This window comes from Camelus ferus, chromosome 7 (genome assembly GCF_009834535.1).
Source record: "Camelus ferus isolate YT-003-E chromosome 7, BCGSAC_Cfer_1.0, whole genome shotgun sequence".
NCBI lineage: Eukaryota > Metazoa > Chordata > Mammalia > Artiodactyla > Camelidae > Camelus > Camelus ferus.
This window is the reverse complement of record NC_045702.1, coordinates 71,586,433-71,601,021: the sequence shown is the minus strand read 5'-3', so window position 1 is coordinate 71,601,021 and position 14,589 is coordinate 71,586,433. Positions and strand designations below refer to the sequence as shown.

At 34.7% G+C, this 14,589-nt stretch overlaps 1 protein-coding gene across 7 annotated transcripts in view; it reads left to right on the top strand.

Annotated features, from left to right (window-relative positions):
• The window catches only part of LOC102523265 (platelet glycoprotein 4), a 73,326-nt gene that overhangs the window by 32,212 nt on the left and 26,525 nt on the right, over positions 1 to 14,589 (top strand). For 3 of the 7 annotated variants that reach the window (XM_014562322.2, XM_014562324.2, XM_014562320.2), the window contains exons 2-4: positions 10,740 to 10,898; positions 12,329 to 12,422; positions 12,905 to 13,116. In XM_014562322.2, the coding sequence (XP_014417808.1) occupies positions 12,997 to 13,116 (120 nt within the window). In that variant the 5' untranslated portion in view covers positions 10,740 to 10,898; positions 12,329 to 12,422; positions 12,905 to 12,996. Of the gene's footprint in view, positions 1 to 5,229; positions 5,447 to 8,568; positions 8,667 to 10,739; positions 10,899 to 12,328; positions 12,423 to 12,867; positions 13,117 to 14,589 lie in introns of those variants that run through there. The other 4 variants (XM_032484124.1, XM_014562323.2, XM_032484126.1 and 1 more) reach the window with 4 other exon arrangements.

The window sequence follows — 14,589 nt, the reverse complement described above, 5'->3', positions numbered from 1 at the left end:
CTCTCTTTAATCTTTTACACACAGCTCCTACCAGGGCTTCTATGACCCATATGGGTAAGTTTATTTTACATCTTTAATGCAGTAAGTAGGTTTGCCTTCATCCTGTGCTTTGATTCATTGGACTACATGGTTGAAGGCTAAACCTGGTTAATGACCCTAATATTCTGCATTTTATCTTTAATGCTGTCCTAGAAATTTTCCATTAAAGGGGATATTAGAAACCTCCATTTTAGTCTCTCACGCTTTCACTGGCTTTACTGTATTCTGCTATGTCTTGTGCATTTAATACTCTTTTAAAATTATGTACAAATATATTTACTTTTATTCCTACGTGTGGAGACCCTCCTCACCACATAAAGCAGGAAGAACTTGCCTTTGATTTAATACTTCTATACATAAAAAAGGCAGCTATTGAAAAAATAGATGTTTGTTTATAAAATACACACAATGTGTTATGTGTGAGCATAAATGTGTGTGTATAAATCTCCATGGTTAGTTACCCCAACGATTAAAGTGATAAGACAAATTTTACCTTATGGTTTTTACCCTGGTAACTAATGTTTTGAGATACTTTATAGTGTATACGGGCAGTGTACCTGTTACAGGCCTTTGGAATAAATTTTATTTATTTAATCTCAAAATACGTCTGTTAACTTCCACTTACAGAATATGTTCATTGTTCAGGCCTTGTTTGTTGTATTTAGTTATCATTTTCTTTTCTAATATCAGGTTATTTAAATTTTGTTACTCAGACATTGTGCAAATGTCTTGAAGAGTCTATAAGTTAGGAATTGATCAAGAACTTATTTATATATATTTTTCTTTCTTTCAGAAAAGAGTACAGGCCCTTCAGTCACTCTGTCTTGATTTCTAATCTTGTTTTGGCACATACTGGCTATGTGACCTCAGTCAGTTGTCCAAAGATCATAGTAAGGTGGTGCAATAGGTCAACAAGATAACATATGTGAAACACTTATTTCCAAAACTGTCAGAGCAGTAAGCCCCCAATACATGTTAACTCTGTTACTGGATCATCATCATTATTTGTAGATCTTTGTTTACCCATACAATTTAGAACTGCAATGCATATGGTACTAAAATTCTTTTCATATAAAACTGAAAAAAAAAAAACCCAAACAAACCAGAAGTGAATCACTTAAAAAAATTTTATCTAGTACATAAATTTGGATCCAGATGTACATTTTAAAATGTCAGTCTACCATATGACTTGATCTGCAGCTTGAGGCTACAGGTAGACTCTGTAGTTACTCTCTTGGACAAGAAAGGGAATCAGGAGTATCAAGACTGTGTTGCCCAGTTCACAAATCCTACTATTAATAAAGCTGTGATCAGAACTTGGGCTATGTGATTCCTCTTCTAGAACATTATGCATCCATTATCTGCCTCTCAAATATGCTGCAACAGTTATATCACTCAACGGCTTTGCTCTTCCTCTTTTACTGCACAGGTGTTCAATTTCACAAATCAGCTTATCTAGAAATACTGTTACAGAAGACTCCTGAAATCACACAAATGCTAAAAGAAGGCTTGCTTACTGTTTTTCATATTCTTAGAGAAAGCCAGTCAAAGCATGACATAGAACTTAAAAGGAATTACTGTGAAAGTTAATGGCATAAAAATTGAAAACCTGAGTAATTTGAGATTACGATAAGAATAAATTTTAAAATAGTAAAAAATGTTTAAAAATTACCAAATGTCAGAACACTGGCTATTTCCTTACTAGTTAATAAGGAAGAAACAAACCCACAGGAAAAACAGAGTTGAACAAAGATATTGTAACATATTTTTAAAAAATGTGCCAATATACTTAAAAAAAACAGTTTAAAGTTCACTCAAATATTTACCAAGAAAATAAGTACTTGTTAACAACTTAAAGTTCAGATAAACCAGTGTGAGTGACGTATGGAGATACAAATTTTCACTGTTGGGTACACCGATCTACAAACAGAAATTAGGCAAAATTACCTACCAAAAAACAAGTATTTTTAACTCAGAAATTTCACTTTCTGCCATTTACTAGTATCCCAACACAGTAAACAAAACATGTACATGAATTTTTAGAATCGATTTTATAAGATCAAAGAACTAGAAAAAACTTTTAAAGTTCCATTAAATATGAGACTATTTAAATTTAAAAGACAATGCTACATTTATCATGCAGTATTTTTCAATAATGGAAGAAGAAGAGTTAACACTTTCCATGATATGAGAATATCTCCAAGGCACCTAATATTAAAAGAGGCAAGTTGCAGAAAGTGTAATTTGGTGTACATATTAGTCTGTATGCATACATATGTAAGTTTAACATTTACAAAATTTCGGGGTATGGGGGGAGTGGTCGGGACACACCTAACATCGTTTACTTCTGAGGAACAGAGTTCGTGATCGAAAGAGAATTCACATTTTATACCTTTCTGTAACTTTCAATATTTTTTACTTGTCCATGTTACTTTAATAAATTCTCTAACCTAAAAACTTGCTTAATAGTCACCTGTCACCATAGCAATTATTTATTAAATAAATACTGTATGTCAGGCTCTGCACTAAGTCCTTCATTTTACCACTCCTGATCTTTACAACAACTCTGAGAGGGAGCTATTTCCACTACAACTAAGAGAGGCGAAGCGGTTAGTGACAAGTCACACACTGTAGGAAGGGATGAATCCAAATTCCAACTTAGGTGCACTCACTCCCATTCAGACGCTCTTCATCTCAAAGCACCGCCTACCTGTGGTATGAACATGCAGTGTAATAACCTCTCATTTCGGCTCACTCTCATTCCTTTCCAAATACTATCGTGCATCTCATCATCGTGTGTGTGTCCACTCATTCAGCTGATTACCAGCTATGAGCCTGTTCTGGGGACTCAGCAGTGAACTGAACAGACAAGCGTCTCCCTCCTCACGGGGCCAACATTCTAGCAGATGAAGAGACGCGACAAACGTATGCCAGCTGGCGCTGTGTACCTGCAGTCACCAGATGGAAGGGAGGGAAGGGGCAGAGCCCGATCGAAGGGGAAGCACCTTGAGTGCCTCGTAATCAAGTGTTGCACACAACTCGCCTCACTTAGTTCTTATGATTCTCTTATTTAGTTTTCTCCATCTTTTAACTAAGAAAATGAGAGTAAGTAGTCATTTGACTCCGAATCTGCAGTCAGTATATCTAATGCCTGGTAACATCAGGATTCACTTATGTCTGTCTGACTCCAAATCCATGTGGTCCTTTCAGAAGAAAAGAGTTCCCAAGAACTGAGCCTAAGCTGCCTTTACTGATAATTTTATCTTTCATTCTGCTAAATGGGTCTAGTGCTACGGTGGATTTACACGAGGCCGGTATACCCTCAAATAAAACATATCCCTTCAAAATCCTGCACGCACATAATCTTTTCAAATAGAAAACCCCAACATTATTTAGAAATAGGTATAGCATTTTCCTGCCTTACTGTTCAAGGTTAATATTTTTGCTCAATGTATAAATACATAGTTGCAGATTTTACTTAGTTCTCCATTTTTCTGGGTCCTGTGTGCTAAGAAACGGTTGTCTATGGGATTGAACACTTAACAGCGGCTTCTGGGAATTTGCTTCTCTGGACTGCTCATGAGGGTGGGACATTTTCCTCTTCAGAGACAGAGGATTTGGATGACATTAGGCTACTGATTAAATAGTGATCCAAGTAAGTTCATTGTCAACTTAGACATCTAATTTGCATGTATTTTTTTCTGAAATACATATTTAACAGTGTTCATAATTTCATTATAATTTAACTAACCTTTCAATATTTTTAAGATATGCTGTTTAAAATAGGCCCTATCTGAACTCCTGTGTTGATGAGCTATTTCTGGATTGTCACATTGGAGGGTGTATGTATATGTGTTTGTGAGAATTAAGGCTGTGAAGAACAAAGCAGCTTAAATACAATCAATATTGTTAATCAAAATATTTATTAAATTAGCTTTTATCCTACCTTTTCACTGATACAACAAAGATAAAAGTTCAGTTAGAAGAGAATCATCTTTTTAAGTAAATCTGAAATCTGTTATTCTTTTTAAGTGAAAAGCATAAATCATAATGAGGTTACACAAGGCCATTTCTACTTTATCCTAATTATATGGTCTGATGTTTGAAAAAAATCACAATACACCTAAAAAACATTATTACTTATTATTAACCTAAAAGAAATGTGTCAGTATAAGTATCCTGGAAAAAGAGCAATGCTTGAGGAAAAAGAGTGCTTTGAATTCCTTTCCAGTTGTACTGCAGTGCTAGCAAATGAAAGGGTTCAACACATGTCCCCAGAAGGGACACCAGAATGCAATGAGGGCTGGTTTAAATCTGACCTAATGAACTAAATATATTTCTGCACTGTTATTGTTAGCTTGCTGTATTTCAAGGTTGACTTAGAGGCATTTATTCAGCTGGTCTGTCTCATAGATGGCAGTTTAATCTTCTGAATATTTTGATTTTGCCTGTATGATTCTGGGAACTTCTTTATAAGAATGGATTTTTCATATTGAGGGTCTATTTCCCCCCAAAGTTCAAGGCCTTCTATTTTGATTAGATTTTAAAATAATTAGTTTCTTTGAAATTAACATTATCCTAAATAGTAATTATATTTAAATCTTATGTAATAGTTGTCTTTTTATCTGAAGAAATCTAAGAGAAATGTAATTTTTTTTTGGTTTTCATAGAAGAATTTTGCTGTTCATGAAACTTCTATAAAACTAACAGAAAATCATAAATAATGAAGACCTTCCAGTTAGAACAATAGGTTATTTCCCGTCATCTTTGTTGATTGACAGAAGCTCCAATTGTTTTTGCAATTGTTAGGCTCAACACATTTTAATGCTGAACAGAAAGTGTATTTTATTCAAACTTTGTGAGATGAGTTTTGCAATCTGAATCATGCAGGAATGTGAGACTCTGATCATTCTCTTATCGGCACTTTCCACCCCAGAACCCAGTTTATCACCTGGAATAACGACTATATAGTAAAACAGAGTGTATTAGAGGCCACTCAGCAGATCAGTTCCTTTTGTTTCTCTGGCCTCTGACTGACTTGGATGGAAAAATGTCCCCCTCCCCCACTCCTTCCCCCCCCCCCCATAGAGTGCTGTTGAGGATCTCTGATATGGGTGATAGGTCCTCACTACCACATACAAACAGACCCTTAAGAGCTAAGTCATAGTGAGATGTGTGTGGGTTTCTTATCTTTTTTTTTTTAATTCCTCTTTGGAGTAAACCACTCTCTGGGATGTTGTCTCTCGCTCTTTTTTTTTTTTTTTTTTTAAGCGTATTTAAACTCACACACTTTCTGTAATGAGGATTTCAGTGTAGGGTTTTTCTGCAGAATACCATTTGGTCCTACTAAGAACTGTCTCTTCAAATGTTGGAGCATTTGACTGAAAAATCCTTAGCCTTTTTAAAGGTAAGTCATGATGATTTTTTAAAAATAGATTTCTATCTCCTAAATTATAGATGACACTACTGTAAACACTCTTAAGATGTTACAGAACAAGAAGCAGGAACTGTTTTCTTAAAGTCATTAGGCTTTATTTAAAAATTAGGTTTGTGTTGTTTTCCAAGTTATCAAGCTTCCTACCCTTTATGTTTCAATATTAAAACCTTGTCCGATAGCGGCATTTTGCTCCTTAATGTTTAAAATCTTATGTTTATATATGTATTTATTAATATTTGAAATGATCTACAATCCAATTTGATTACTGTAGAACTTTTATTGTCTACTTAGGTTATTTATACATGATTTTTAATTTAAATTGTGAAAGGAAATCAACATAGATATAGTGGGATTAGTTCTTATAAATGAATTGCCACTTTTATGCCAACATACTTTCTAATGTGCAGTTATTAATGACTATTTTAGAGAGCATTATTTTTTGTTTAATCTTCTAGATGAACTGCACAATTATAGGTGAACCTGACTTTGTATGGTTAAATGCAATGTGTATTTTGCATATGTTCTTATTAAGCATTTTGTCTAAATAAATGTTCTGTAATCGCCACTGGGAATGGTAAATTACATTAACTCCTAATAATAATTCTGAATTACATAAATTTGTATAAATTATATAAAATTTGGAAGCAGAATAAAAATAAATTAATGGTTTGGGATGTTTCAGAAGTTTATTACAAATACCAGAAATTTTTTTTCTTGACTGATGATACCAAATTTAAATAAAGGACAAATCATTCTGGAGAAACAAAGTTTTAATTTAATTACAGTAAATGAATCCATACATAATTGTAGAATTACTAAATAACATACTGAAAAATGTTTTTAAAATCTTTGCATGTACTTTTCAGTCCTTTACTATATAGTTTTAAATTAGTAAAATGATACTGCCTTTAATATTGGTTCAAAATATAATCAAAAATATATTTTATTTTATTATGTAGAGTCCAGTGGTCTACTTGGATTTTATGACAGAAAAAAATACAGAATTTTTTTCATTTATCAGAATCATTATTAGACCAGAACAATAAATCAAATAGACAATCCTAGAGAGCAGGTTAACCTGGGAGGACTCTCATAATTATAACTATAATTAGAGAGGTACTTGGACAGAGTATACTGAAAATCCTGGAATTTACCTTGGAAGTTATAGTTGCTACACTTTTTTTTAATGTTGGCAAAAAATGTGGATTTTTTGTTCCCAAAGGAACTGATTCTGTAATTATTTTTTGATTTATTCAAAAGGTGTTATAATTCACTGACCTAAGTAATTACTGAAAGTTCAGAGGAACACTATTTAAAGCTAGAAGCTGCCTCTTCATTTGCATGATCTTCCAAATTCCATATACAGAAGAATAAATCATCTTACCAGATTTTATTGTAATCTGTTTTGCAAATAATCATTCCTATTTGTGTAAACTACATACACTTACTAGATTTTCAAATAATACTTGGCCAACTAGCAGTAACATTTTACTGTTATGGTTGTTCAAAATAATATTTCATACTAACATTTCAAATAATACGACATGTGCTGTGACAGGATTTTTTTAATATCTAATTTTGTTTGACATTTATAACCATATATGATGTATTTATTACACCCATTTGAGAGAATACTAAGCCACAGAGAAACTGTAATATTAGAGCCAGAATTTAACCTAAATTGAATTCAAGCCCAGAATCGTAACTGTTGCACCTCTTAACACTATTTTAGTTTATAGTTAAGCTTGTGATGGGAAATAAAGATAATAGAATTTTTATCTGGGACTAAAAAAATTAAGAATGGCTCTAAATAGGCCTATTTCAACCAATATGACTCCAAGAGAATCATCTCAAACCTACAGTAATCTCTAAAATCAGGTACTCAAAAAGATTAGTTTGTTTCTAGAATATTTACTGTAAGATGTGAAGTCAGTGTGTTTATTGTTTTAATTTTTTAAGACCACCACCAAAACAAATTTTAAATTACAGTATTTGAAAGACAGAATTTGGTAAAGTGTATTACTGTTTTCTATTATAGGTATCTATAATTTTTCCTATTATATGTTTTTACCTCCATATATTGATAGGATGGAAATGTCCATATAAATTTAAAAGATTATGGTAACTTCAAAAAAAAAAAAAAAAAGGGTCTTGGAGAACTCCTAATCTAATTATTTAAACATTTTCCATAGAGCCTTTGGATTCTGTAGAGATAACACACAGCCCAAATGAGATGTGACTGGAAGGGGAAAGGGCCACAGTTCCTGCCCCTTTTGACCAGAATTAGCTATTTCTTTTGTTTTTATATATTGGAATGGCATGTAAAGTAAGTACTAATCTAATGACCTTCTGTTTCCATATGATGAAACACAACCAGATATAAATTACTGATCTGACTAATATGGATTTGAATTTGCATCTTACTCATGTCTACAAAATCACGACTCTGTAAACACACCTAGAGATGGTGTAAGGTAAGAGTGGAAAGGAATTTAATTTGGAAAGCTAAATTTCATAATTCATATTCAACCTGTTGTTGAATTAATTACCCTCAAAACTCCAAAACCGGGTTTTGTGGGCAGATGCTGAATTTATTAGGTGAGGAAAACTGTGTATCAAAAGAATAGCAGTATGTGTGGTGGAAAACAGAGGGGTGTGGTCTGGTTTCCTCTTCCAAGGAAAGTGGAAGGAAGGCTGATGGATAGAAGAGGAAATCATGAGTTAGAAAACGTCATGCAGGCTCTGACATTTATTTATGGTACAAGAATGTAATCCTGTCACCTGAAACTGTTGTAAAGTTTCGTACTTCACATCTTAGAAAATTTTACTTCTGGGCTATGCGTTTTCCGGGTGGAGTTTCCCAGGGAACACAGCTTCATCCACACATGGGAATAATTAGATTCTTTGGGAACTTTCTCTGATTTTCTGACCTACTTATTGGAGATGCGTCTTGTAGCTCAGTCTCAGTTCCTACCCCCAGGTTTCCAAGAGAGTGGAAAGGCATAATGCTCATAAGTTCATTCTAGAAACACTCTGTTGATTTGACAGCAAAAAGAGAAACAGAAAAATTCTATTTCTTCTTTCAAATATAGCCCACATGTAGATATGCTCATGAATTCTACAGAAGGAATAGGATTTAAGATCTATAAACTGACAGGATACAGCTGATCTCCCTGTAGATTCAAGAAAGGTATGTGATTATTGATGTCTTAACACGTACTTTTTTATTGTCTCTTCTTGATATGTCCCAATAATTAGCTTTCGTTCCTATACCTGTGATTATTCTTTCTTTTCTAAATTTAAGTACTTTAAGCAAGCAGTAAATTATTAGAGAAATCAATGTCTTGTCTACTTCTTATGAAGCAGAAATAACAATGAAATTTTATCTAAAATTAGCAAGAAAAACAAATTTTATTATGTAAGGAGCTTCATTTTTAAGCAAACCAAGTGTGCTTGACAAAGTTTTATACGCTCTTTATAGCTAAATCTGAGAAGAGTGGAGACAAACTATGCTTGTTTCTGAAGATAAGTGTAAGTGGAGAAGCTCTTGAGTAGAATGTGCTAAGGAATCTGAACTTTCCTTGGATGCACTCAGTGCATGTCCTACATGATATGTTTGCCCCTCCTTTTCTTCAGGGGAATAAAGCTACAGTTGACACTTGAACAAAACAGGTTTGAACTTTGTGAGTTCACTTTTACAAAAGAAAGTTTTCAGTACAGCACTGCCTGATCCACAGTGTGTAGTCGGCTGACTCTACAGACACAGAACCACAGATGAGGAGGGCTGACTGTACAGTTACAGGTGGATTTCCACTATGCAAGGGTCATTGCCCACAACCCCTCTGTGGTGTTTAAGGGTCAGTTATATTTGTAATTTTGTAGTATGAAGCAAAGGTTAAAATATGATTATGATTAAGTATTGCTTAATACTTAATTCCTCATGGTGACAAGGCACTGAAGCAGAATGAAGGAACCCAAGTACAGCAAGTCCCCCATATCCACAGGTGTTGGGGGATGCCTTCCACGACCCTCAGCAGATGCCAAATGCCTAAAACCACAAATAGCACCAAACGCTGTCTTCCCCCCATATATCCATGGTTGTGCTTTCTAAGGATTCAGTGACCTACAGTTGACCACTTTTGACCTTAGTCAAGTAAAATCACAGAAAGCAAAGCCGCTGATAAAAGAGGACTACACTGATGTGAAATATTGTGCCTATTCTTAGAGGGGAAGAAAGTGGAAACCTCCATCAAGGTAACAAAAGTGAGTCCGTGAGGTGAAAATTTGGGAAAGTAGATAAACTTGATTTCTCCTCAGAAACATCAGTGCATGTATGAAGTCGTTTGAGTAACTGTATCTTTGCTATACATCATCCAGACCAGTGTTACACTAGTAACTGTCTAACCACCTAATTCAACGAAATAAATTATTGACACTTCTGTTTTCTGGTGAAACTGACTCAATAGCAGTGGGCTGTGTGCACTCTCTCACTTCAGCTTTAAGTTTATAGCAGACAGAGTCTAGGCAGCAGCCAGGTCTGCCCATGACTACATCTCACGGTGAAGGGTCCCTAGCAGTCATAATGAGTTTCCAGGTTTAGTGAGGGAGGCATTGGAGAATGTGCTGCCCTCTGGTCTTCCAGTGGACTTTCTTGAGACTCTGCGCCTTGCACAAACTCTTCCCTGTAGCCTAGGGGGCTGCTTGAATAAAGGAGAATGATTCCGGGAAAAGTCTGACAGATTCACAACTAGGTGATGGCACAGAATCTAGAAAGAGGCAAATATACATATGTATATCCATTTTAGCAACAACATTTTTATAATTTTTAAAAATTTATATTCCATCTGTCAGAACTGCAAAGGATATTAATACTGAATAATTTTTAGTAATGTTTTTACAGAACATACAGCATCTTTCTAAAAGAAATGATGTCATCTTTGAGTTATTTTTTAAACAGATTCATCATGTTATATCAACAAAACTGGAATCTGACCTTGGGGATTTCTTGTCCCAATTTTTAAGTTAATTGCAAATCATAGGTTTCTACAGAGATTCTCCTTGAGCTTCCTAAAGATGGGACCAGTCAGTCGGAGAAGGGAATCGGGAGACCAAGTTAAGAATCAGGGTATTGGGGCTCCCACCACTGGTGTAATCACAATCCCTCAGCCTACTGGACTTCTGTGTAAGAATCTTGAGTGAAGAACCGGTTCTTCTGCTTCAATTAAAACCTGCTGATCTCATCTTAGCATCTTACATTACACAGGAGGAAATTGAGGTGTAGAGCGATTCAGTGGCTTGCCCATGATTGCCTGGCAAGACAGTGGCAAATCAGGCTTTGGTTTAATCTCCAGTCTGCCAGTCTCAATTACACCGCGTTGGACTCTTTCCTGTATTTGATGAATACCTTATGTATAACTTGCAGGTAAGAACGAGGAATGGGCTATGAAGTGGGAATTCAGTAAAATATTACTTAATAACCTCCCCTGAATGTGATCACTTGTGTACATAACACTTAGATGATACTCTCTACCCAGCAATTACCATGATAGTTTAAAAGATTATGTTTCAAGAAAACTTTAAGGTGCTGTATAAGTTATACTTTGCAAAGGAGATTCTACTTGAAAAATATCTAGTCCTTATTTTCAGGTTTATGTAAGTTGTTGCATTGCATTATGATAGCCCTGGACAAAGCCACAGGAGGTAGGATGTAACATGATTTCAGAGAGCAGGGAAGACTATTCCTCACACTCCACCCCCAAGCAATTAATAAAAAGCCAACTCTGCCTGCTCAGTGAGACATAGAATTCCACGAAGAATAGATCACTTGTTAAGGCTTGTATGTTTTTCATTTACATTGGAAAAAACATGTGACATCAATGACTATTCAAGCTTCTTAGCCATGAGGACCTCAGTGTGAATCAGTCTGCTCATCCTGATTTACAGTGGAAGTATCCTAGGCATAAGACGAAAAGGGAAATACTACCAGGTACAAAGAGTGAAAAATAGACTGCCATGAAAAATGTTCATAGCATTTGTCTTTCTACATTTTGGGGAAAATCTATTTTCCCTTATTTTCTTACCATTACTTTCTTAGCTGTTTAATTAATACTCCTGAAAAACTAAATGTTTCCTCAAGTGGAAAGAAATACTAATAAAATCATAAGAGTGGTACTTCTATCACAACAAAGCTATGGAGGGAAAATCAGGGACTATAACAAAATACAATTTGTTTATCAGTGTCAGGTCAACCCCATTTTATAAAATGCTGTTGTAACCAATATAGCTCAAATGAATATGTTTTCAATATTAGAATACTAAATTCTTAATAACTTTGTACATAGGATCTACTCATTTCACTAAGTTTTCTTCCAATCATTATGAAATAATCATATAATTATATAAATATACCAAAGATTAGACTGACTACATGAAATACATATTGATACAATCTAGTTGATTTTAACAGAATTGGCATGAGTCAGCTGCCTGTCACAAAGTGAACAACATTGCACTCAAATGTTAATAAATATATATTTGAGACTAGTAAGAAACCAAAACCTATCCCAGAAATTAAGCATCCTCTACATTATATATTTTCTTGAAAATCTTTTCACCTTTAGACTATCCAAAAGCCAGTTATTAAAAATAAAATTGAAAATAAAGTACTCTTCTTTAAAATATTTCAATGTTTTCAACATTGTGTAAAAGAAATAATTCAAGTATTAACTAAACATTCACAAAAATGGAATTTTCTTTTAATAGTGATTATAAGTTTGATGATATTAGAGAGTATAGTATTAATTTTCTCACAATGTATTTTCCATGTTTATTCATGCTTTTCTGTTTTAACAGATAGCTTACAAATGATTAGAAGAACTGATTCCTTCTGAGACTCATCAGATCATTACCTGTAAAATCCAGATCTTGCTGTCTGTTTGTGAAAAAGGTATAGTAAACACCTGTCCCCATTCTTGGTCAGCATTTAGAAGGAAAAGACATCAGTCCACCCACATTCAGTTTGCAGACGAACTCCAGGCAGGGTGCAGATGGGTGTGTTTGGGTGCAGAAGCCACATTAAGAGATTCCAGTAAGTGTCCCAAGTGGAGGGAAGGCAGAGAGAGGGCAAGGTGAGAGTGCAGTAAGCATGCTCTTCTTAGATAAGATTTCAGTGTGTTAATCATACATAGGAAGAAAATTTTAAAGAGGAAAATTGTGAGGAAATGCTCTATGTGAGAATATTGATTACTTCTACCACTGATAGACAGTTCAAATCGAGAAAGGAAAACACCTAGAAAATTTTGTTAAACCCATAAAAAAGCATTTGTTTATTTACGGCGGGCAAAATGGTCTGTTTCAGTTGGTGTTTTCCTTGTACTTTGATCTTTTTGTAGTGATATTTAAGCTTCGGTTTTATGATCTCCTTCTAAGGCTAGAAACAGACCTCTTGGAAACCACATTAATTAGACCTGAGAGTGAAAGAAGCAAGTGCTGAATCTTAATTTCTCCCCTGAACAAGAAAAATGGGCTGTGACCGAAACTGTGGGCTCATCGCTGGCGCTGTCATCGGTGCGGTCCTGGCTGTGCTGGGAGGTATTCTAATGCCAGTTGGAGACATGCTCATTGAGAAGACAATTAAAAAGGTACAAGTCGTATCAACAATATTTCTTGTCATTCTGATTTATTCTGTCTTCCATCCCTTTTTGGTTCAGGGTGCCCGTTTTGTATTTCACTCTAATCGTCAATTTTGTGTCTCCAACACAAAGGTGATTATGAACCACAGAACTCTACATGATAGAGAAAGGGTCAAAGTATGATGTACATTCTGTATGAATGCACTGCCATCTTAAGCATAATTATCCAAGTTTTAATGAAAAAACTATTATAGGTATGCAGATTAGTAGGATTAATTGCTTTTAATTATGTCCATAGAGTATGCTGATATGCTTTTGAATGAGAAATGAGTGTTATTTTGTGAGGGTACATTTATAAAAGTAGTTGCACTTTGGTTAATGTTGAAAAAGTAAAATCATATTTCACATATGTAACTTCAACATAGTTGTTTAATATTGATCAGGAATAGTTGGTAAAACTGTAGAAGTTATTTTTGTTTGGTAAACTGCTCTATATAATATGTGTAATAATTTATGATTGTCTTACAAACATTTCCTATTGATGAAGTTTTACAATTGACTTTGAGAAAATATTTTCAGAAATATGTCAAACATATCCCAGTATGTATGTTACAAGCTGACTGTAGTTATAACTAAAAAATACATAGGCTTTGTACAACAAGCCAGAATTTATCTCCCTTCCTAGTTCCTTCTAATTCAGCTTTCATGCTCAAAACTTTATTAGTAAGGAGTGGGAAGGCTAGAATAAGGAGAAGATCTGCTCAAGTCCTGAACCAGGAATGGTAAATTTAAATGGCTTCAGGGTTTTGGAGACAGAGTTTTTTAAAAAATTCACTATTGTGCATTTAGAAGTGTGTGTCCTGCCCAAAGGCATCTATGTTTTTTTTTTTTAAAACATAATGCTGCCCAAATAAAACATCAGAGTGCTGGCCTCAGCTGTCAGCCTGCTTGGGATGTCGGTGACCGAGATGTTAACATCACAGTGCACAATGAGAACAAGAACGGAATCGTCAACTAGGCTTGACTACTCATTCATCCTGCAGTGTCTGTTCCTGCCAAGACCTTTAACTGTCTCATCCATCTCCTTCCTTGGAATTCCCAGTTTTCTTGACATTATTTTTAACATAGTTCAGTAGAGACAGACAGGCAACGGTGAGGTGAGAGTTACCTAACAGTGTGAGAGGGACTTGCCTTTATTCAATACCCTTTCTGTTCTATAAACTGTGCCTCCCTTCTTCTGTGTGTATCTTCTGTGGAGAGAGAACAGGACCACTTCTGACACAGACACTGTAACTTACCTTTCGGAAAAATCTTCAGAACTGAAAAACCACAATAATCTTTCAGTACACAGCATTTGAAGTTATTTTTTCTGATATATAATTAATGACAGTAGCTGAGTACTGATGATCTATTTTTTCTTATTATTCAACAATATTAGACTCTCTGTTAGATGCCATGAGAGTGCTAGCATCTATTTAAATG